Raw genomic sequence first — 24,277 nt, 5'->3', positions numbered from 1 at the left:
GGAGACTCCTAAAATCAAATGGTCACATCTGAGGTGGCTCCAAATGGCTCAGGACTAGGGGGTCCCTTGCCCAAATCAGGGAATGAGACGTCTCTCTTTCCCTCCCAGGATCACTGTCCGGACACGTCTGTCCCAGTGAGCCTGCAAAGTACAAATCAGTCGACTGGCACAAAACTTAATGAGACAAGACAGAGACAGAGACAAGACAGAGAGCGCTCTTACCGGTAGATGTCAATAAACCTCTGGACCCTTGAGGGTCCCGGTGGGGTCTTTTGGTCTTTTGTTCGATGTGATTTGTGGCAACCTCACTCTTACCGTCTTCTGGGATGGACACATCGTTTAATAGGTCCTCAGCAAGTGCCAGAATATGTGACACCCTACTATCCTTTTCTGAATCCTTTAAAACATCTCTGATTACTCCATAGAAACTAAAGAATGCATCAGGGACATTCTCTCTGTCCCTAAGCAAGTTATTGATATCCTTTCTGACTTTATTCCACGTCAAAGGGTGCATGCCCGGGCCATTAATAACCAGCCAGGGACATATTTCTTCCACAAAACAGAAAAACTTAATTAAATCTTTTTTTTTTTTTCTTTTTGACTCTTATTCCCCTCTCCCTGAAATCTTCATTTCCTAAATGAAGAGAGCCTCTTTAGAGAGTGCTTTACCCATTGATTGATGAACGGCACTTACCTCAAGGCTGCCCACGGCGCACGAGTGATGCTGTTGGGGCACCTCTACCCTAGTGAGTCTGGCCAGACCACGTTTTCTCTTTGCCGTCCAGTAGTGAGCCGCCTTGCCTCGAGCCCCACGTTCGGACGCCACTTGACCCGTCCAGCAGGCCAGGTTATTCGAGGGTCTCGAGGAGGGACCACCTGTGAATCAATGGGGGGTGAGAGGGAAAGGAGACCAAGCGCGTGAAGAAAGACAGAGTCAGTCTGAGTTGCGTCAAGGTCTCACTTTATTGACTGGTGTTAGAGCTTATAAACAGGGCTTCAGGTAGGGAGGGGGAGCAGGAGTGAGGAGAGGACAAAGAAAATTCCTAAGGAGGGTCAGCAGGAGGTCGCTTTGGTCCCAGGCCCCTGCAGCTAGCTGATTTAAAGAGGTTTATTTAATCCTACATTCCTAGGTTAGACTAAAAGCCTCTTATAAAGGCTTGATAAATCGTGGCAGGTAACACAAGGTTCAAGACACAGCTGTCCAGAGTCGGTCCCCAACATATTATGGATCATTATGGCCAATTTGATTAAAACACTTGAAGAGGAAAATATGCTCAGTGAAACGTGTGATGAAATCCAAAACGCAATAAAGGACAGGTGATGTCATTATGTCCAGTTTTCCCTCCTTCCTTCCCCTGAGCTGAGGGCTGTGCAGATCAGTGGATGACACCTTGGGACCATGTTTCCTATAGTTGCCCAGCACAGCTGCATGGGCTCAACACAGTGGATGTAACATAAAGAGCTGAGATCCCAAGTCACAATCATATATTCCAACTGAGAAAGTCCCTCTTGCACTGGAAAGAAGTTACAGTTTGACACCTCATGTTTGAAAAATTGTAACGTTTTTATATGACATGTAATTGATGTTTGCCCTTCTAATAAGGTTCAGAGGTAATGAATAAAACATGTGTACAATATTATTTAATGAGTAATTTTTCTGTACTCACTTTGGAGTCTTGTCATAGTAACTGCATCATGTGTATTATATGGAAATTGAATTTATATGAAGTTGGGATGGGAAACCTTAGAGTCTTAGAGGACACACTCATTCTTCAGATGTTTCTCTTGTCTATTATATTTTATTTTTCTGGTGAAACCTGGACATACATCACCCATGCTGATCCTGAGATCCTCAAAGGGGAGGCTGTTTCTGAGTATACAAGGAACCTACTCATTGTATCTGCTTCCCAGTAATATTAGGCTGGGTCTTCACTCGTAGCAGAGCTCAGCTTCAGGGTAAACTGGTTGTTGAATGTGTCCACTGCCACACTGATAGACTTTTTGGTCACAGCTGCACACTTTCTAAAGACTTTTCTCCTCTTTTCTCAGGGCATGCAGGGTCTTCTTGAAAGTGAACAGCTCAGAAAATTGTTGAAACCAAGGTTGGATAAAGCACAGGGACAAATAGCCAAACAAATGGAAACACATGGACTATGAACCAAAGGCTAAGGGGCCCACAGCTGGATCAGGCCCTCTGAATAGGTGAGACAGTTGATTGGCTTGATCTGTTTGGGAGGCATCTAGGCAGTAGTACCAGATCCTGGGCTCGCTGCATGAGATAGCTGTTTGAAACCTGGGACTTATACAGGGACGCTTGGCTCAATCTGGGAGGAGGGGACTGGACTTGCCCAGACTGAGTCTATCAGGTCGATTTCAGTCCTCAGGGGTGGCCTTGATCTGGAGGTGGTGGGAATGGGAGGTGGGCTGGGGGGAAAGGGAGGGGGGCAGGAAGTGGGAGAACAAGGGAATCTGTGGCTGTTATGTAGAACTGAATAGTATTGTAAAATAAAAGAAAAAAAATAAACAGGATTTTAAAAAAAGGAAAGAAAGTGAACAGCTCAGAGGAGGATCTGCCCCCCAGGGAGCCAGGTGTTTTGTTTGGTGACCCATTGAATTTAGCCAAGCCCATCTAGTAAAACTATTTAATAGACATGGTAGTTTGGGTCTCAAGCAGTCCCAAATGCCCTGGAAATAGCTGTGTACTGAGACTAAACTTGACCTGCTAATCTTTCTTACCTACACCTCCTGGGTGCTGGGAGTTTAAGCTTTTTCCAAAAGCCATACTGTCAGAGAAATCAAAGTTTTATATTATTTTACTTTTTAATTATTTTGTGTTTGTGAGTGCATGCATGGTGCATGTGGAGACCAGAAAAGGGTTTTAGGTTCTGGATGCCATGGACGAAAAGTTACAGATAGTTGTGAGCTGCTATGTGGGCAGTGAGAACTGAATCCGAGTCTATATATACTGGGTCAATAAATGAGTTTTATGAAAAGAAATTTAATAATACTTTTGGTCAACTTACAAGAATTACACTTACGTGACAGAGCGTTATGATAAAAATATCTCTTACAATCTATGAAACTGGAAGTTCTGCTGACAACACAGAATTAAAAACTCACATTCAGGCTGCTTAAGACTGTGAGAGGAGTTTTGTGTGCGCAGATGTTGTTTATGTGGGTTTTACTGATAAAATTCATATTATACTTTATTCAAAGCTACTCCCAAAAGAGTTTCAGTCTCATTTTGTCACTATGCATTATCACAGTTTTCCCTTCTTTAGTGTTTTACTACAGAAGCATCATGTAAATGGATGATGAGGTCACTGGACCTCAATCAGGATCACTTTATTTACACAGGAGAAGGCAGAAAAGTGGAGAGTCAGAACAATTACTTCTGTGTAAGTCTCGAGGCTAATCTTCTCTGTCATCTCAGTCCCAGGGCAGCTTCCTGTTCCTCCAGGGTTTCTGACACACTCAGGATGTGGGTTGTAACACTGTGTCTCTTGCACAGTAATAGACCGCAGAGTCCTCAGAGGTCAGGCTGCTGAGATCCATGTAGGCTGTGCTGGAGGATGTGTCTGCAGTCAGTGTGGCCTTGCCCTTGAACTTCTGATTGTAGGCAGTACCACCATTTCTAGGATTAATAGCTCCAATCCACTCCAGGCCCTGTCCAGGACTCTGTTTCACCCAGTGCATACCATAGTCAGTGAAGGTGTAGCCAGAAGCCTTGCAAGACAACTTCACTGAGGAACCAGGTTTTCCCAGCCCAGGACCAGACTGCTGCAGCTGGACCTGGGAGTGGACACCTGTGGAGAGAAAGGCAGAGTGGATGTCATTGTCACCTCAGTCCCTGTTCCTTCTTCAGGTTCAGAACTGGAAAGCCTCTTACCTGTAGTTACTGACAGGAGGAAGAGGATGATCCAGCTCCATGCCATGGTGAGGACCTATGTGCTCAGTGACTGTGGAGAGGACACAGATCATATGTTGTTCTAGGGTGTGGACATCTCTGTATTTACCACCATAGACACACATGATTTTCATATTCATGAGGCAGGGAACTTCTTAGGTAAAGACCTAGTCCAGCTGGATAAGAAAGGTAAAGGACCTTGAGTCTGGCAGCAGGATACTAAAGTCTAAGTTCTAATCCTGTCTGAGGAGATGGATCCCATACTAATAACCAAAGCCCTGTACAGACCTTATGGGTGTAACGTTAAGATGTAAGTGCTCAATTCACAAATACACTTCAGCCAGAGAGTTGCTCCTCTTGGTGAGAAAAAAAATCGATTTACAGATGGTAGCTGTGATAAGGATTTCAAAACTCCTAATTATGAGAATATGCAGGCTTCTTTCATATACATATAATTAGTAAATGCTTTTCCAGCATGGCCCATACTAAAAATCTTACCAAAAAGACAAAAAGTGAAAATGTCTCAGAATGTTGGCACACAAATGTTATTGCAGCATTATCAATAATTGATAAATTATATAAACAAAATACAAGTTTTTCAACAAAAGATTGCATCAACACATGGAACATGCACAATGCAACAGAATTTATTCATCTGTCAAGTATAAGGAACTTACATCATTTTTTAGGAAAATGAATGCAATTGATGATAATACTTTAAGTACTTTAAGACTGTCTCAGAAACGGATACTGTATAAAAGTCTCATTTGTAGTCTTTGATATTGCATAGAAACAATTATGTGTGCACATATGTAATGATGTAGAACTGAAAGTGTCTAATGGAGAAGAAGTGACAAATGGGAACAGTAGGAGAAAGAAAAGGATAGGTTGAGATTATGGGGTAAATATGTACAGTGTGCATTATCCACATGCATGAAAACTCTAAACATATGGGATATTGTTATTTCAGAATGTTCTTGTTCATTTCTTAAACTTTTCATTCATGAATGCAATATGTTTTTATCATATCCTACCCCACTATATCCCCCTTGTTCCCTTCATGACCTCCCAAAACAACAGGGCTCTCTCCTAACATACTGATGTCTTTTGTTTTGTTTTTAGATTTTTTTAAAATTTTCCTTTTATTTTACAATACTATTCAGTTCTACATAACAGCCACAGATTCCCTTGTTCTCCCACTTCCTGCCCCCCTCCCCTTCTCCCCAGCTTACCCCCCATTCCCACCACCTCCAGATCAAGGCCACCCCTGAGGACTGAGATCGACCTGATAGACTCAGTCCAGGCAGGTCCAGTCCCCTCCTCCCAGACTGAGCCAAGCGTCCCTGTATAAGTCCCAGGTTTCAAACAGCTATCTCATGCAGCGAGCCCAGGACCTGGTACCACTGCCTAGATGCCTCCCAAACAGATCAAGCCAATCAACTCTCTCACCTAATCAGAGGGCCTGATCCAGTTGGGGGCCCCTCAGCCTTTGGTTCATAATCCATGTGTTTCCATTTGTTTGGCTATTTGTCCCTGTGCTTTATCCAACCTTGGTTTCAACAATTCTCGATCATATAAACCCTCCTCTTTCTCACTAATTAGACTCCCAGCGCTCCACCCGGGGGCCTAGCTGTGGATGTCTGCATCCAGATTCCTCAGTCCTTGGATGGGGTTTCTGGCCCAACTATTAGGGTGTTTGGCCATCCCATCACCAGAGTAGGTCAGTCCGGGCTGTCTCTCAGCCATTGCCAGCAGTCTTTTGTGGGGGTATCTTTGAGGATTTCTGTGGGCCTGTTTAGCACTTTGTTTCTTCCTTTTCTCATGTGGTCTTCATTTACCATGGTCTCCTATTCCTTGTTCTCCCTCTCTTTTCTTGATCCAGCTAGGATCTCCTGCTCTCTTTCCCTCGACCCTCACCCTTCATTGCTCCCACTCATGTCCAGGCTGTTCATGTAGATCTTATCCATTTCTCCGGCATTGGGGGATCCCTGTGTCTTTCTTGGGGTCCTGTTTTACAGGTAGCCTCATTGGTGTTGTGAGTAGCAGTCCAGTCATCATTATTCCACATCTAGTATCCTCCTATGAATGAGTACATACAATATTTGTCTTTCTGAGTCTGGGTTACCTCACTCAGAATGATTTTTTCTAGATCCATCCATTTGCTTGCAAACCTCATGATGTCATTGTTTTTCCCTGCTGAGTAGTATTCCATTGTGTATATGTGCCACAATTTATTTATCCATTCTTCAGTTGAAGGGCATCTAGGTTGTTTCCAGGTTTTGGCTATTACAAACAATGCTGATATGAACATAGCTGAGCAAGTGCCCTTGTGGTATGATTGAGCATTTCTTGGGTATATGCCCAAGAGTGGTATAGCTGGATCTTGGGGGAGATTGATTCCCAATTTTCTAAGAAAGCACCATATTGATTTCCAAAATGGTTGTAAAAGCTTGCATTCCCACCAGCAGTGGAGGAGAGTACCCCTAGTTCCACATCCTTTCCAGCATAAAGTGTCCTCAGTGTTTTTGATCTTCGCCATTCTGACAGGCGTAAGGTGGTATCTCAGAGTTGTTTTGATTTGCATTTCCCTGATGATTAGGGATGTTGAGCAATTCCTTAAATGTCTTTCAGCCATTTGAGTTTCCTCTGTTGAGAATTCTGTTTAGATCTATAGCCCATTTCTTAATTGGACTGTTGGTCTTTTTGATGTCTAATTTCTTGAGTTCCTTATATATTCTGGATATCAGTCCTCAAGGACCTCAACATAAATCCAGCTACATTGAACCTGCTAGAAGAGAAAGTAGGAAGTAGTCTTGAACGCATTGGCATAGGAGATCACTTCCTAAATATAATACCAGTAGCACAGGCACTGAGAGAAACAATCAATCAATGGGACCTCCTGAAACTGAGAAGCTTTTGTAGAGCAAAGGATACGGTCAACAAGGCAAAGCAACAGCTTACAGAATGGGAAAAGGTCTTTTGTTTTATTAAGGAACAATTCACTGCGTTTAATTAATGCTATCCATATGAATATGATGGAGCTATAAGTAACATCCATAGTAGCTATAAGTAGTATACATCCACATCTACTTCATAAGTAACATCCAACTAGCCACACTCCTAAGAAAAGTGATCCTAACTTCCTAAGTCTTCCAATTCCAAATCTCCTCCACTTGGAATGGCCCACGGGGAACCCTCCCCCACCTGTGTTGTAGCTTTTAAAACTTTTTAACACTTTGTTTAGCTGGGGGTGCAGGACATACATATGCCAAGGCCTGTGTGTGAAACTTAGATGACACCTTGTGGAGTTCAGTTCTCTTCTTCTAAGATGTGGCTCTCAGAAATAAAACTCATGGAGTCAGCTTCTCCACGAGGCACTTTCATCTGCTTAGCCTTTCCCCAGGCTTTCCTGCTGTCGATTTGACTGGTTTGATTTTGTGCAGGTCTTGTGCTGGTAACTACAGCTGCTAAGAGTTCCTTTGTTCAGTGAGAATGTGTCAGTCTCCATATACAGAAGCTCATGTCTTTAACCTCATTCTCTGAACCTTACATTGTTTCTTTTCCCTGTTTCTGATGGTCCTTGAGCTTTGGGTGGGAGGTTGATATCAAGGCTGATTTCAATGGGTCTCCTGTATCTTTGAAAGTACTCATTCATTCTCAGCACTTTGACCATTTTTAATGTCTGCATTGATCATTACACAGCACACAAAAGGTCAAGGCTGAGAGGAGCACTAATCTATTGGGTATAAAGATAAGTATTATAAGTCATTTCGACAACTAGACCATTAGCATTTCAATTAGGGTCTACTAGGGCTGTGTCAGCCCTAGCCATGGGCTGTTGAGCATGCTTACATGGGGTGAAGTCTTTCTATGGATCAGGCTACAAATACAATAAGAAAGCAGTTGGTCACCAAGTAACAGTCAGTCACTAGTGGGTACATCCTGCCTGGAGGGCTGACATTGTAGATCCTAAGGCCTGGTACTGTGGAAGATCACTGATGCCTTTTCTCTCACTGCAGGCTGCACAGCACCTTCCTGTACTGGGTATTCTAGCCAGGAGGGAGAAGTTCCTGTTAAGTTCAAGGTTGGTTTCTCCGTGTACTTCAACCAAATTCCATATCTACCACATAAATGCAGATTAAAACAAGTTTAAGTTTTGATTTTACCCCAGTAAGAAGAACCAATATCAAGAAAACAAATACAGGCATGGGTATGAGGGAAGGGGAATCCTTATTCATAGCTGATGGAAATGTAAACTAGTGCAGTTACTTTGGAAATCATTTGGGAGAGTTCTTCAAAGAATAAGAAATGGAACTGTGATATGTCTCAGCTATATCCTTCCGAAGCTTATACTCACATCATTCTACATATTATTACAGAGACACTTGCACATCCATGTCCATTGCTGCTGTATTCACAACAGTTGAGAAAATGGTAAAAACATAGATGTCTAACAACAGAAAAAAAGTATTGATTATGTGACACATATAGACAATAAAATACTACTCAAAGGCAAAACATTAATAATAGAATCTACAGGTAAATTGATGGAATTGTAAAAATATGAAATGGAAAAAAAAATGCTAAATGAGGTCACCCAAATACAAAAACATCAATGTTTCATGTTCTATCTCATATGTGATTCCAAGACTGTAATGTTTGGTTTTCTGTGTTTAATTTCTAAAGCAGAGACATTAGAAAAGGTTCATTTGGTTTCAGGTATTAAGAGATTGCATTTGATGAAATACAGATAATGAGTGTGGAAGGAACAGCTACTAGAGACACAAAGAAACAAACAAAAATTTCCTTGATACTTTCCTCAACACCCAAGTTTTGAGCAAGTCTTCGTGTTACACTTCCCTGTCCTCTCAGCCTCAAGGCAATTTCCCACTCCTTCATAGTTTCTGACACACCTCAGAAGTGGACTGTGACACTGTGTCTCCTTCACAGTAATGGATGGCACAGTCCTCAGAAGTCAGGCTAATGAGCTCCATGTAGGCTACATTGGATATTGTGTCTGATCCAGTTTGGCTCTGTACTCAAATGTCTGTCCATGTTATCTTCTTCCAGTGCTTAGGGGTATCCATCTAATCCATTCAAGCCCACGTCCAATCTTCTGTCTAAACCAAATCATATGGGAAATGGGGAAGCTATCTGAATCAAATCTTTGTGGGAATTTTTTACTAAAGACCAAGGACTCCTCAGTTCAGCAAAAGCAATCTGGAGTAACACCTGAGGAGAGAATGCCATTGTCACTTCACTCTGTCTCTCTCTCTCAGGCCTAAGACAAGGGATCCACTTGCCTATTGCTGCTGCCAACAGGTAGAGCATGATCCGGCTGCAGTCTATGTTGACAATCTGTGTGCTCAGGGGCTAGAGACAATTGGTTACTAATGTGGTGTGGTGGGATATGCTGACCTCCCTGTATTTACAACCACAAACTCTGTCATTTGCAATTTCATGAGGGAGTGTATCTTTTAGATCAAGACCTGATCCTGTTTGAGACAAGGAAGAAAGAGGATAACTGTGTTAGGCAACAGGATCATAAGGTCTGAGTTTTAATCTTCTCTGAGGAAATGCATTCCTTTCTCCATCCTGGTAACTGTGTAGACAGAGCTTTTCTCTCCCACTGAAAATCAAGTGAACACATCCAGGCTCATTAAAGTGAATCACACTTTAATGGCTCATAGGGGACTTGAACCTCTTTGGTTAGAGTCAAGCAAGTGATGCTTAAAAGGTGCACTGAGACCATCCTTTCCCCATCAGACACTAGCACAGAACTGCTGTGCGATGTCTTTCTGTATGCTCCAAATATGTGTTGCTCCCATTGGCTATAAATAAAGCTGTTTTGGTCAATGGCAAGGCAGCTTAGAGGCAGGCAGAAAATCCAAGACAGAGAAACAGGAAGAAGAAAGGCAGAGGCAGAGAAGACTCTAACCACAACCAAAGGAGCAGAAAGATGCCAGAAGGCTAGTAATGCCACAGGCACATGGCAACTTATAGATTAATAGAAATAGGTTAAGTTATAAGAGCTAGCTAGCAAGAAGCCTGCCCTGGCCATGTAATTGGTAATTAATATAAGCCTCTGTGTGTTTACTTGGGATTTAGTGACTGTGGGACCCATGGATGGGAGAGATTCATCAAGACTGCTGGGCAAAGCAGGATGAGAGAAAACCTACCGCTGCTGGGGACTATTATACATCCCACACCAATGATCAGAAGGAATATGGATGCCTCTGATATCAATTGAATATTCCTGGGGCACACTTCCCAAAAATGATTCTCAGGGTCTGGAGGCCAAAATATCCTTAACCTATCCTGATAAGTAGTTCATGACCTCATTTCCTAGATAGTGGCAATTTGGCACTCGGTAGGTTTCATATTCATTCTCTTTAATAAAGACACTCTCCAGTCTAGTAACATAGAAAATCTCACATGTCAACCTCTGCCAGATACCACCCAAACTGTCAAACATTCCTGAATAGGGGAGTGAGGATTGAGGAAAAACAGCAACAGAAGAATAAATAGAGAAAGAAAAATAGAGTTGGGAGGGCTCTCAGTCAATACCTTAGAAGCCCAGAGTTTATTTTTATACATCAAAGCAGGAGAGGGAGCAAAAGGATCTCCCCCTCTCAAGGACACCATGGTACAAAGAAAAAAGAAGTGCAAACACCTCCTTAATTCTCAAGACATCTGGCAACCACACCTTTGCCCATACATCCTGTTATCCATCTTTGAAGAGCAAAACATCCAGTAACCATGCCTTTGGTTAATCATCCTGTTATCCAGCCTTGAAGAGCAGTAACAAGCTTCAATTTTCTGACCTTATGTCAAAATGGAATCAAGCCGCAAGCTGGAGTCATTGTGGGCCACAGAGGCTGTTGGAATCCCCTCAGTGCACAACTCTCCTATCAGGATTTAGATATCATTTACTTCTTAGGGATTTGTTGATCTACAGTGCCCCCTGCTGGTCCTGATAAATGGCTTCTATAAGTTTAACAATGGTCTGACAAATATTCCTCTCACTATGGTGCCTATTTCTTCATTGTCCACCTGGTGATCTTGAGTAGATATTTCAGGGATGGGTGATTAGTTGTGCTTCAGTTTTTTACAGTGTCTCCATAAACCTCAGGATTTCCCTAGGGGTGTTGAATCCAGCTATAGCAGTGACAACTGATGATTAAATGAGTTTAAAGACAGCACAGGTGATGGGCAGGGTCTACAATTACTCTACAAGACAATTTCCCAACTCCTGCAGCTGTACTTGAGAAAGAACACTCACAACATTGGCCAGAGGAGAAATCACAATGTGAAACATACAGTTACATTGATGAAATATTTTCATATTTGGGAAGGAACCAGAATTTAGGAAAATTTGGACTGATTCATATGATTTGCTAAGTCAGCATTTGTATTGTTGATAGATTGTATGCTTGTATGGAATCTTAAAAGGGTTGGGTTGGACACTTTGCCATGAAATTTTCTGGGTGGAAGATGCTTTGGCTGTGTCCTAAGGTAGCTCTTCTCTCTCTGGATCTAACATCCCAAAGCTCAGACTACTCTTATTCAGGGAAGGTCATGGCTCCTAAAGATTTTCAGAGACTTGAATGTATTTGTATAAGCTTAATGAATAACCAATGTAGATCAGAATAACTATCAGCTTCTAGGAGTTAGTGAGCCATTATGATTATATATGTGACTCACAAGTTTGTTCATATATATGTCCATGTAATTTGTAGCACACACGTGAACCCCTAAATGTATGCTGCAAATCAGAGTGTAGATGCATTTGTTTTGGATATAAGCTGCATGATCATGAGTCAAATGCATTTCATTCCCTTGAAATTTGTCATGGGTTGAAAGTTTCAAGTGTGTCATGGTACTTCAGTTTCTGTTTCTTTATGTGAAATACTTTGACTACCATATATATTCAAGGCTTCCTACAAAGAGGGATTGCTGAAGACTAGCTCCTCTGCTCAATATATCTTGAACTTGGTAGATGATTTTGCTAACATGGTTTCTTTTCCCAGCATTGCTGAAATAGGCTCTTGCCTGTTGAGTCATCCCAGAGAAAGCTGTGCAAGTACAAGACCACCAGGGTCTGTAGATTGTCCCCTTGTTGAAGAACCTTGAAGAACATACACCTGTATCTGAGTGAAAAATAAGCAAGTTTGGGGCCTTTGGCATAAGGATGAGGTGCTGTGGAAACTGATTACCAGCTACAACTATTTAAATCACATTGATCACAATTGAGTCAGTATAGCACTGGTGTATATTAAATTTATTTGAAAACATCCACTACATTAGAAGAACCTAGATGATAATTGACAATCACATTGCATGCTAAATGTTTTGCAAAAGTGATGACATCACTGTCAGCATAGGTGTTGCCTTGTAAAAACTATGTTCCCTTGAATAACTGACCTAATATCTCACATACTGAGGAAGGGTTATCATTCACAACATTTCCACAAGTTATAATGGAGAAAGGTAAGGACTTTGAAAGTGGAATCTGATGCTTCCATTTGAAAATTTCGAACGTCTGTAAAACCAAATAATGGAGAAGTTCAAAAAATACAAAAATAATTTAAGAACCTCAGTTTTATACATTATCATTTTTTAGATGAGATCACAACAGGAAGAGGTTTGCTGGAGGCTCAAACAACACTGTCAGCTTGGACATTCCAGTGATGCTCAGCAAGATATTGAGGCTATCATGAAAGGATGAGAACTTTTGAATCATGAGACAGACAAGGATCTCGACATCAGATATACAAAACCATGATTTGTATATGGTTTGACTGTACCTCCAATTTTCTGTGAGGGAATTTTGTGTTGGAAGTTTGGTCCTCCTGGTGGAGTTAGTGTGATGCCCACAGGATAGTGATTACTTAAAGGAACAGGCTGTGCTCAGAAAGAACTGGTTTATTTCTTGTGGGATCTTGGTTAGGTCTCAGGACTGACAAGCTTCACAGAGCAAACTTGATGCTTCCCCTTCATTCTCATAGTGTAGCACTCCATCATATACATACTTGTGTATCACCATGCACCATGATGCCTTCAACAAACCCAATACTACCATGGGCCCTTAAATATAAAATCTTTGTGATACATAAGCTATTTCCTTTAATAAAGTACACTGTTTCAGATATGTTTAAGCAACAGAAAACAGATAAATATACCAACAATACACATAAAATTATCATCAAGAGATAGTAGGCTGAGGCTTTACTTGAGAGCAATGCAGAGGAATGGATAAGCATGAATCTTGCATCCATCCTGCTTCTTAAATTCCAGTCACAGCCTTGACCCTGACCCTCATCATCTCAGGCTTCTTAACCTTCACACAGCATTACAAAGTCAACATTTGATAAAGGTCTTTCTAGGTGAACATTCTTCCTTATGGGAAAAGTTTTGAGCTCAGATGAATGACATGATTACCTTTTCATTGTACAAGCAGGAACAGGTCTTTGTTTAAAAATTTTACATATATTATTATATTATATATATATATATATATATATTCATTTATTACAGGTCCTTGAAATATTTGCTAATTTCAAATTCAAGTTCTGTAAAATAAGGCAATTTCTGTGTATGGCTCCAAAAATGTCTCAGGGATGTTTCAAAGGTCTTTGAAATTGAATGATGGTAACATCTGTTGGCCAGTCATTGTACTCTAGTTTTCCATGTCAGAACTGTACTCTAGTTTTCCATATCAGAATGTTTAACTGTAAATCTACTAACAGACTTTGTAATTTGTGGTGATGAAAACAAATGATATGACCAATGTTTTCATTTTAAAAGTAGATCATTTAGAGTATCTTGAAGCAAAACAAAGTTGAGAAATGATTTCTAAAAAAGTAGTTAGCAATTCCATGATATTCTGACTCTTCAAATGAGAACTTTTTGGCTGCTTGTATGTAATCTTCTTAACTGCACACCACTTGTGAATATAAGAACATTTCCTTTTTCCCTAGAACAACCACAGTCACGATTTAATTTTCCAAGGTATTAGAATTAGTTTTCCTGATTCAAGGTATCATAGAACCATTAGAGTATACACAGAACCAACAGAGTAGACACAGAACCATCAGGGTAGACCCAGAACCAAGATACTTAGATTATTTGCCAAGGATAATTAAAGGAGAGGATTTAGTATGTTGCTGTGATCATAGAAACTTAAGAGATGAATTTCTGAATTATCTTATGACGTTGTTCCATTTGTTCACTTGAATGAAACAAGGAACTATGAAGAATGATTTTTCTCCTGTGTTTCTCATAGGTTTTTGTGCATAAATTAAGAAAGCTCCTATGCAGAAGACACATAATACCATACACTTAACTATTATCATGCCTTCCCAGCATATTGCAAAAAGATCGAGAAGGTGGTCTGTTAAAATGTCTTTATGAATACTTTACATACATGCATGAAAAAGTCATAATGAAATCTACTATGTTATACAATTAATATATTGTAATGAAAATTAAAATTGTTTAAGAAAAATATATTCAATGACAAATTTCACTTATAGATTACCTTTGTAAACTTAATTGTAAATATCCCTTAGAAAACTGTTTATATTTTTGAAATATCCTCAATGGAGTCTTCCTTCTAAACTTCCCCTAATATTAATGCTTCTAAATATTTCACAGTTGGAACAAAAGATTCAACAGCTGCCTACATGGGACTTGATCAACCTGTTCTTCATACTAATTATTCTTCAGCCCAACTGAATGAATGATATACAGTCAGAAAGGACGAGAGGAATCACCGTTGTCCAGTTAACATTGTCTCTGATTCAGCCTTGACAGAAATTACCAACTTTATACTGAAAACAGCCTACATACCCCAAACTTATAATGTTATCCAAAAATATTGTGTCAACATTCTAAAAGCAGAAAGACATAAATACTTGTGCTTAGTTTATTCTTACATTTGTGTTTGGAACAGGACACCATCCCATAGGAACAGTGTTGCTAACACTTACGGTGGGGCTTCCTAATTCAGGTAACCTACTCTAGAACGTCTCTCACAGGAATGCCCAGAGCCAAAGCAGATCTAAATAGTCCTTCAAAGGCATGCCCAAGACTCATTACCCAGGTGAGTCTAGGTCATGCAAATTAAACGATCTATGTAAACACAGACCACAATCAGAAATTGCTTTTACACTTGAACAAAGAGCAGTGGGAAGTGTGAGGATAGTCCCAGAGTGAGGAAATGCATAGGACAGAAGTTAAATTGGTCAAATCTGAGCCTGGAATATACCTCAGGAAGAGGAAGGGAAATTTTAGATTTTTAGGATTCTGGAGTCTAGGAGTTTGGTCTTGCCTCTCTCTCTTCGTTCCCTCTGAATCTCAAACACTATCCTTGAAAGGAATCCCACTGAAGTTCTGCCATAGCACACAGAAGAAGGCTCTATGCATGCCTGAATGGATAATTCACTTTGCTTCAGGTAAATGACTCAATCTACATTGATTAAGAGAGTCAATAAAAAGACATAAACTGAGACAGAGGAGTGATATTGTTGATTTAAATGACTGAAATATTAAAGTAGCTCAGGACCAGAGTGACTATTAGAAGCTGAAATAATTTTGAACTTAGTGCTGAAATGGTCTGTATTTCTAATAATTAGTGACGTCTCAGCTTCAAGAAAATGAACCAGCCATAATGAGAGTATGAGTCAGTGATCTGCATTGAAAATGACACCTGAATTACAGCAATAAGTAAAGACTGCTTTGGTGATGTCATGTGGGACAATGAGCAATGAGCTGATGGAAACTGAATATCACCTTTTTTTGTTAGTAACAAAGACCTGTCTAACTGTGTCTATGCTTGAGGATGTCTGGAAGGGAGCACTTTCCTGTGATGACTCTGCACATGTCCCTAGAAAATATCTGAGCAGTGAAACATTTAGGAAGCTCCATACATTTCAACCTGCTTATTGTCAATGCAGGAAGACAGAAATGATAAGACATGGAATCAGTTTGTAGCAAACAACTGACAAGAAATTTTTGAGAAACTCTCCAACTAGGTTGTACATGTACATGCTAGAAACAAGCACATTTAGTCTCTCCACAATGTCCTGATGTCTTGACTAACAATCAATACACAAATGTATGTGAAAAGATTCCAGTGTGTTTTGTTCAAATTGGCTTTACTGAAAAAAAAATGTTTTTAAGCATTACACTTTTTCCCTCTCCCAACTACTCCAAGAACGTCTGCACCTCTCTAAAAACTAACAATACAGCCTCTCTCTCTCTCTCCCTCTCTCTCTCTCTCTCTCTCTCTCTCTCTCTCTCTCTCTCTCTCACACACACACACACACACACACACACACACACACACACACAACAACAACAATCACAAGACAACAAAACTAGAAACTAAAATATACAAATAAATATTGACAAGACAATAAAAAAATGCCCAAACATACCTGAATGAGACAAAAACACTACAAAACATCGTTCTGTTGGTTTTGTTTTGTCCAATCCCTGGGGATGGGACTTGCCCTAAAGATTGATTAATAAAGCCAGTGAGACTTCACTGAAGAATACTAACTTTTTCCTTTGTTAGTGGGTACAATTAACAGGGAGCTTCTTGGTTAGGAGCAAAGTCCCAAGTCCACTTCCTGCTCTCAGCACTGGGAACCATCTGGTTTGAGGCTACTTAAGCCCTGCACTTGCTTCCACAGACTCTGTGAGTTCACAAGTGCATCACTCCTAGTGTCTGGAGGACACTGTTTCTGTGGAGTCATCCATCACCTCTGGTTCTTGCAATCTTCCCACCCCCTCCTCGGTACTGGTCCCTCAATCCTGAGGGGATAGTTTGATGAAGACAACCCATTTAGAACTAAGTGCTCCATTATCTCTCACTCTGTACATGTTATCTATTTTGGCTCTCTAAGATAGTTCCCATTTACTGAAAGAAGTTCCTCTGATGATGGATGATTTGGCATTTTTATGTGTATCTATCTATGGGAATGTCATTAGGAAACATTTTATTGCTATAGTCCATTGTCAGAAGAGTAGTGTTTGATGATCCTTTAAGTACATGGCCTAACTATACCGATTGTTGGCCATGGGGCTTATCTCAGGGAGTGGCCTTAAATCAAATCACAGAATGCTTGATGACATCAACAATGTTTGCAGCACTGTTGTGCTAGCGTGTCTCAAAGCCAGGTCACCATTTTAAGTCACAGCATTTGTAGCTAGATTGATTATTAACTTTCTCCCTTAATAGCATGCAAAATACCTTCCAGTATTCTGAATATTAGTCAATAAGAACAAGCCTCTTGTTAAACATCAGGTCTACCTCTCTGCATTCACTAAATCTATAGTGTAATCTTCAGTAATATGGTCTTATCATCAGTTTGTGGAGAGCAACCAATAGCCTTGACAATATCCTGAGATATTTGGGAAGTAATAGGTCCATTGGACTCTTATGTCCAAAGACTCAACTTATGTGTGCTGATTCACTGATGCCCATTTTCCCCATATCCACTTGTTAACTAGAGGCGAACATTACAATAAATTGGAATCAACTGATGTGGGGATTTGACACCAAAGACTGGATGGAACCACAGCTCTGATCCACCTGGCTTAAGCACAGACACCCTTCATCTTTATAAAGCCAAACACAGAAAGACACTCATTTCTGAACATCTGAAAAGGGACCTAGCATACATAACAGGAAACCAGGGCTCTGAAGCTCAAAGTCAAGAGGAAACCCGAGAGGCTAGCAGGAAAAAGTGTGCCACACTCACCACCACCCTGTCCTGTATTAGGAAGAAATGGAGCTGAGAACCAGCCTGAAATATTGTACAGCTGACAACCGAGGCTGTGTCTCTGTGCTGGCGAGCACAGTAGTATGTGGCAGTGTCTGCAGTGTCCACACTGGTGATCTTGAGGAATACCTGGTTTTGGAGGTGTCCTTGGAGATTGTGAGCCTGCTCTTCAAGGATGGGTTGTAGTGCTTATCATCATTCCACCAAATGTTTGCCAGCCACTCCAGACCCTTCCCTGAGGGCTGGTGGATCCAGCTCACACCCATACCAGAAGTGCTCAGTGAAAACCCAGAGAAAGAGCAGGTCAGACTGATGGTCTGTGAGGGCTGCAATAGCCCAGGGCCAGTCTCCCTCAGGGTAACCTGGAACAGGACATCTGTGGGGTAAAGAAAGCAGAGGGTAAGGTTGGAACAGGTTGAGCATATGGAAGTTCATCCCTTAGGGAGCCTTGGCACTCACATGCAGGGACAATCAGCAGCAGGAATGAGGAAGCAAGCCTGACCATGGTTGTACACCAGTGAGTACCCAGGCCCAGCTTTGACTTTTCAACCCAGGGTTGGGTGGAGCCAGCAGAGATTTGCATTTCCTCTCCAGGTGCTGACTCTGATGGTGGACTTAAGATTTAGGACTCAAGAACTAGTCCATGATGGGGCACACAGGAGTTCTCTGGGGAATTCATGTCTGTACTCCATAGACAGTAGGTAACACATAGACCAGGGTCTTCAGTACACAACACTTCCAGTGAGTCAAATGCAATGCAGCAAAGTTGAGAGGAGAGACCCTCGCTCTAACATGAAGGGTCCAAGTCTGTCACTCATCCAGGGTTCATTACCCTTCATTTTTCCATGGAAAACACATGAAGAGCTCAAAGTGTTGATGTTTCTACCACTTGCATGATGCACTGTGACTGGGGCTAAAGAAGAGTTTCTAAGTGTGTCCTCTTAATACATATTATTTTCACAAGAAAGATACAGAGATTCTAGACTTCTAGTATAGAGTAAGAGTATGTGCCATCTGCAGACTAGCAATTACAAGCGCTAGTTTTTTGTGGAAGACTGATGTTATGTTGACTTTATTAATCTGTCAATTTCTTGCCTCATATGTTTGTGATTTCTGTTTATCCAGTAGTCAGTGCCTTCATCTTGATCCTGGCTGCTCTTTGGATTACATTGAAAATAACAGCAGAAAATACAGACTGCAGACAGAGACGTGGTTTCTTTGCTCAGTTCTCTCTGATTCCAAGCAGAGCAGGTCAGAGGATGCTGGAAAACACGGCTCACAGGCCCTTTGGATGTTCTTCACTGATGCAGAGACATTCACCCACGATGTACTCTTCCCTGCTCTTGTCACTACTGATGTTTTAAAACTTAAAAGGAATAGATTTGCCTAATCTTGAGCAACTCGTGCAGTGACTTGTTGGTGTGAGCATGATTGAATACATGGAAAGATGTTTGAGTGGTCTACTGATCCTTAAAGAAAGTCACACCAAAAACAATCAACTCATTTTTATGACTAAAACTTCCTCATGTTTTTAAAATGTTTAAAAGATAAGGATATCAAGATGTATCCAAACCATGAATATATACTTAACCACAACGTGTAACAACACTGAAAAAATTAACCAAACCCATAATGCTGAGTGCAGGCTGAGGCACTGAACCCTTTGGATAGACAGGGCAATCAGAGCTACACTAAACTTGGAAACCTTTACTGGGGGATGTACACATTAAAATGACTTTTAATCTATGATTAAATTATGTGTTTTGAAAGAGAAGGATATCTGATATTTTCTCCATGAGATTCAAAGGTCATCACAAACATCACCATCAAAGGCAGGTAGTAGGAAGCGTCCATAAGTAGGAAAAGATCCCGAAATGGATGATACAGAGATGAAGTTGCCAGGTTTAGACAAAGGGGCCAGAGGGACAGAGATTCAAGGACAGCTGGTTCCTAACTATGGGAAAGACAGACCTCAAACTCTTCTGAGGAAGGAACTTCATTTCTAGCCAGGAACACTAATTATATTTCAGGTGCTTTGTCCATGGAGGAAATAAAAGTGTGATGTTCTGACTTAAGTCTGTGATATGAGCTGCAGTGGATGTAGACATTTTTCCTGAATCTTTCAGATGTGCATGGAGTACTTCTAGGTCTGAGTCTTAAAAGTGCAGACAGGTGTGAATTACACAGTCCAAAATTAAAAATACATAATTTAATCCAAAAACATTTTATATAAATGTATATGCTAAGCACCTTGCAAATGGGAGCTCAAAAATTAGAAGATATTGCTCTAAATTTGGAGCAGATTAACTCATCCATTCAGAATATTTCACTGAACTGTTTATAGCTTTGAAAATCCAGGCCTCAGATACATACAAGTTGGGATTTTATTTAGTATATTTTCAATCTCTGCTGTAGGCATGATTGGCTCTCCCCTACTCATCATAATGACATATGAGGTGAAAAGCAGTGCACAAGGGACAACTGTTAGATAAAATGGAACCACCAGTTCATCCTTCAGAAATTCTCAATCACCTGTATTGTAAATGATGGTACTACTTTGTGATTCATTAGAAGAGCACATGTTATATTTTGATTATATTAGTTAATGGGATTCAACAGATGCACTGTGTAGAGCAGCAACCAAATATACTTTTAAATGACATATAAAGTCTGCTGTCAGAGCCAAGATCTAATCTAATGTCATGCAATATCATCCATCCATTAATAGTTGCATCTAGAAAGAAAAAAAAGAAAGTAAATCTCTATGAGAAATCACCACTGATCTCAGGAATCTCTCTAGTAATTCCAAATTCTACAAATCCAATATTGGAGCTGGTTTTTAACCAGATAAAGAAATGTTCTGGGCATAAATCTGAACACTAGGATGGATGCAGTATATACACCTGGGACATCACATCAGACTGAAGAACTCTTGTCCCTTAAAGCCAAGACTGGACAGTGATGAAGCTGAGCCCATGTGAGGGAACAGATGGAGTTGGCCTTGGTACCCAGGTCATAAGGATTATTGTCTAAACACACTTGTGGGACAGTGGTATGGTATAGGTGTGAGGACATCAATTTTCTCTGACTTCAGGATCCTGAATATCCTGAGGGACTGTCTGTATTTAATTCAATTTCCTCTAATTCCTTCTCCTAAGATACAAAAACTATCTATTACAGTTTGATATTACAAATTTGACCAAAAACCTTAAACATGTACAAAAAATGGGTAATGAAACCAACATGTAGTGAAGGCCAGACTATGGAATGATGCCCAGCTTCTCCTTCTCTCCTGGCCCTAAGCTGAATCATTCCCATGGCAGTAGATGATACTGGGAGATGTCTTTCTGTACACTGTGAACATATGCTGTTCCCATGGGTTAATAAATCAGATGCCTTGGCCTATGGCAAGGCAGCTTAGAGGCAGGTGGGAACTCCAAGGAGAGAGACAGGAAGAAGAAAGGCAGAGGTGGAAGCTACACCAGCCACCACCTAAGAAACAGCAAGATATCAGCAGAATGGTAATGCCACCGCCATGTGGAAACTTATAGATTAATAGAAATAGGTTAAGTTATAAGAGATAGCTAGCAAGAAGACTAGCATAGACCACACAGTTCATAATTAATATAAACCTTTGTGTGTTTATTTGGGTCTGAGTGGCTGTGGAGCCAGGCAGAACTGGAGAAAATTCCACAACAGAATGACACCGTGGGAGCAGGTCTCATACACTTGCCCAGCAGAGCTGAATGGGCTCAACACTTTGGAAAGAACATCAAGGCCTGAGACACCAACTCACAGTCATATATTCCAGCTGTGAAAACCCTACCTGTAAGGGAAAGATGTTACAGATTGAATTGCAGATGCTGCTGGTGGTTGTGACGATGATGACTGGATGTTTGACACCTCATGAAAAATTGTAGCCTTCTTATATGTATGTGCACTTGATGTTTGTCCTTCGAACAAGGTTCCATGGAGTGACTAAACATGCATGCAATATCACTTAACAAAGAATTTTCACTGTATTCACACGCAGAGTCTAGTCACAGTATCTACTTCACATGTGCTATATAGTCTCTACATTTTTATGAGGTTAGGACAGGAAATCTTAGAGTCCCATGGGACTCACTCCCTCTCCAGATGTTTCTCTGCACCTACTACCTTTTCTATCCTAGTGAAATTTGGATCTACAGCTCCCCCTGCTGGACCTGAGCATCCTCAAAGTGTGGTTGTTTCTAACCAGTTCAAGCTAATCAACTGTCTTACTTATCCAGAGGGATGGTCCAGTTCCATCAGGGCTCCTCAGCTATTGGTTCAAAGTTCATGTGTTTCCACTAGTTTGGCTAGTTGTCCCTGTGCTTTTTCCAATCATAGTCTCAATATCTCTTGCTCATATAATCCTTCCTCTATCTCACTGATTGGACTCCTGGAGCTTGGCCATGGATCTCTGCATCTGTTTCCTTCAGTCACTGGATGAGAGTTCAATCTGACAGGATATTCGGCCATCTGATCACCAGAGTAGGTCAGCTCAGGCACACTCTCGACCACTGCCAGTAGTCTATAGTGGATGTATCTTGTGAATTTCTGGGGACCTCTCTAGCATTCTGCTTCTTCCTATTCCCATGGGATCTTCATTTATCACAGTATTTCTTTCCTTGTTCTCCCACTCTGTTCCTGATCCAACTGGGACCTCCCGCTTCCCTAAGTTCTCTTTCCCCAACCCTTGACTTTCATTACCGCACCACCAACCCCAGTTTGCTCATGTAGATCACATCCATTTCTCTGTCATTGGGAAAACCCTGTGTCTTTCTTAGGGTCCTCTTTACTAGGTAGCCTCCCTGGAGTTGTGAGTTGCAGTCTGGTTATCCTTTGCTTTACATCTAGTGTCCACTTATGAGGGAGTATATACTATGTTTGTCTTTCTGAGTCTGTGTTACCTCACTCAGGATAATATTTTCTAGATGCATCCATTTGCCTGCAAACCTCATGATATCATTGTTTTTCTCTGCTGAGTAGTATTCCATTGTGTATAAGTACCACATTTTATTTATCCATTCTTCAGTTGAAGAACATCTAGGTTGTTTCCACGTTCTGGGTATTCCAAGTAATGCTGCTATGAACATAGTTGAGAATGTGACCTTGTATTGATGGATTTTCAGTGATAGTTCTTCACTTTCTACAGACCTTTATCCTCTTTTCTCTCAGTAGAGGCTCTTCCTGAAGGTTCACAGCCAGGAGAAGGCTCTCAGCTCCCAGCAGCCAGAAACCACAATCACCCAGCAAAGAACACAACCATCCTTTATTTTCTGATAGAAGACAAGAAATTATCTCAATTTTTTGCATTTGTTGAGATTTATCTTGTGTCCTATGATGTGATAGATTTTGAGAAGTTTTCACATGAGAAATAAAGTATATCCCCTATATGTTAACTGAAATATTTTCTATATGTCTGCTAAGTCAAGTTCTTCCTTAGTACATTTCAGCTCTGAATTTTCTTGTTTTTAGTTTTGAAGACATGAGAGTTGGGTGTAGCTGGAAGTTTTCCAGTGTCTCGCCCAGGCTCCCACAACGCATGGCCTAATTATAAAATAATCACTCAGAAGCTTATATTAATTATAACAGCTTGTCCATTAGCTCAGGCTTATTACTGACTAGCTCTTACACATAAATTAACCCATATTTCTTATTTATGTTTAGCCACATGGCTTGGTACCTTTTCTCAGTTCTGCCTTGCCATCTTGTTTCCTCTGTGTCTGGCTGGTGACTCCTGACTCTGTTCTTCCTCTTCCCAGAATTCTCCTTGTCTACTTATCCCACCTATACTTCCTGCCTGGCTACTGGCAAATCAGCATTTTATTTATCAACCAATCAGAGCAACACTTATTCACACCATACAGAACAACTTCCCTCAACAGTGGGGTGTTAAATGAAGTCCCAAATTATTATTGTGTCAAGAACTATATGGACTTTTGTCATTTGATGTTTGTTTTATGAAATTTGGGGTCCAAAACTTTAGGCATAAAGGTTTATAATCATTACATCTTCTGAATAAATTCTTTCTTTTACTAATATGTAGTGCCCCTTTTGATGACTTCTAATTTTAGTCAAATGTTTACTTTGACTGATATGAGGGTAGCTATACCATCCTTTTTATTTTTTCCAATTTCTTGGCTGTTTGTTTTGCATCATTTTATAATGAGATCTTGGGTATCTTTACTGGTAAAATTTCTTTAAAACAGAATATAGATGGTTCTTTTTTTTTAATCTAGTTCATTTGTTGTGTCTTTAAAGTGATGCACCAAGGCATTTTACATTTAAGGTTAGTCTTGAAAGAGGTTTGATACCTGCTATAAATTTGATGGGTGGTGTTCTGTTTTCCTGGAATATTGGGTATTTCTTTTCTTGTTTCCATATTACGTTGAGAGTTTGATGAGCTGCTGGGTGGAGCATGGTCGTTTCTTCCTCATGTCTAGTTCATTTATCTGCAATCTCCCTGTCTTTGTTCCCGTAGAGTATCCCGTAAGGACTTTCTACAGTGCTGACCTGGCTGTCATGAGTTTCCTTAATTTGTGCCTTGAAATAC

General features: G+C 40.6%; 1 gene segment (V, D, J or C); it reads right to left on the bottom strand.

The window, feature by feature from the left end:
- Positions 1-3,474: 3,474 nt before the first annotated feature.
- On the bottom strand, positions 3,475-3,977 carry LOC114687064. The segment is given in 2 exon segments: positions 3,475-3,806; positions 3,890-3,977. Coding segments are annotated over 2 exon segments (378 nt in total).
- Between the last annotated feature and the right edge of the window lie 20,300 nt (positions 3,978-24,277).

Source organism: Peromyscus leucopus, unplaced genomic scaffold (genome assembly GCF_004664715.2).
Source record: "Peromyscus leucopus breed LL Stock unplaced genomic scaffold, UCI_PerLeu_2.1 scaffold_1209, whole genome shotgun sequence".
In the NCBI taxonomy this organism is placed as follows: Eukaryota; Metazoa; Chordata; class Mammalia; order Rodentia; family Cricetidae; genus Peromyscus; species Peromyscus leucopus.
The sequence above is the reverse complement of the archived record's forward strand: the minus strand, read 5'-3'. Positions and strand labels throughout refer to the sequence as shown.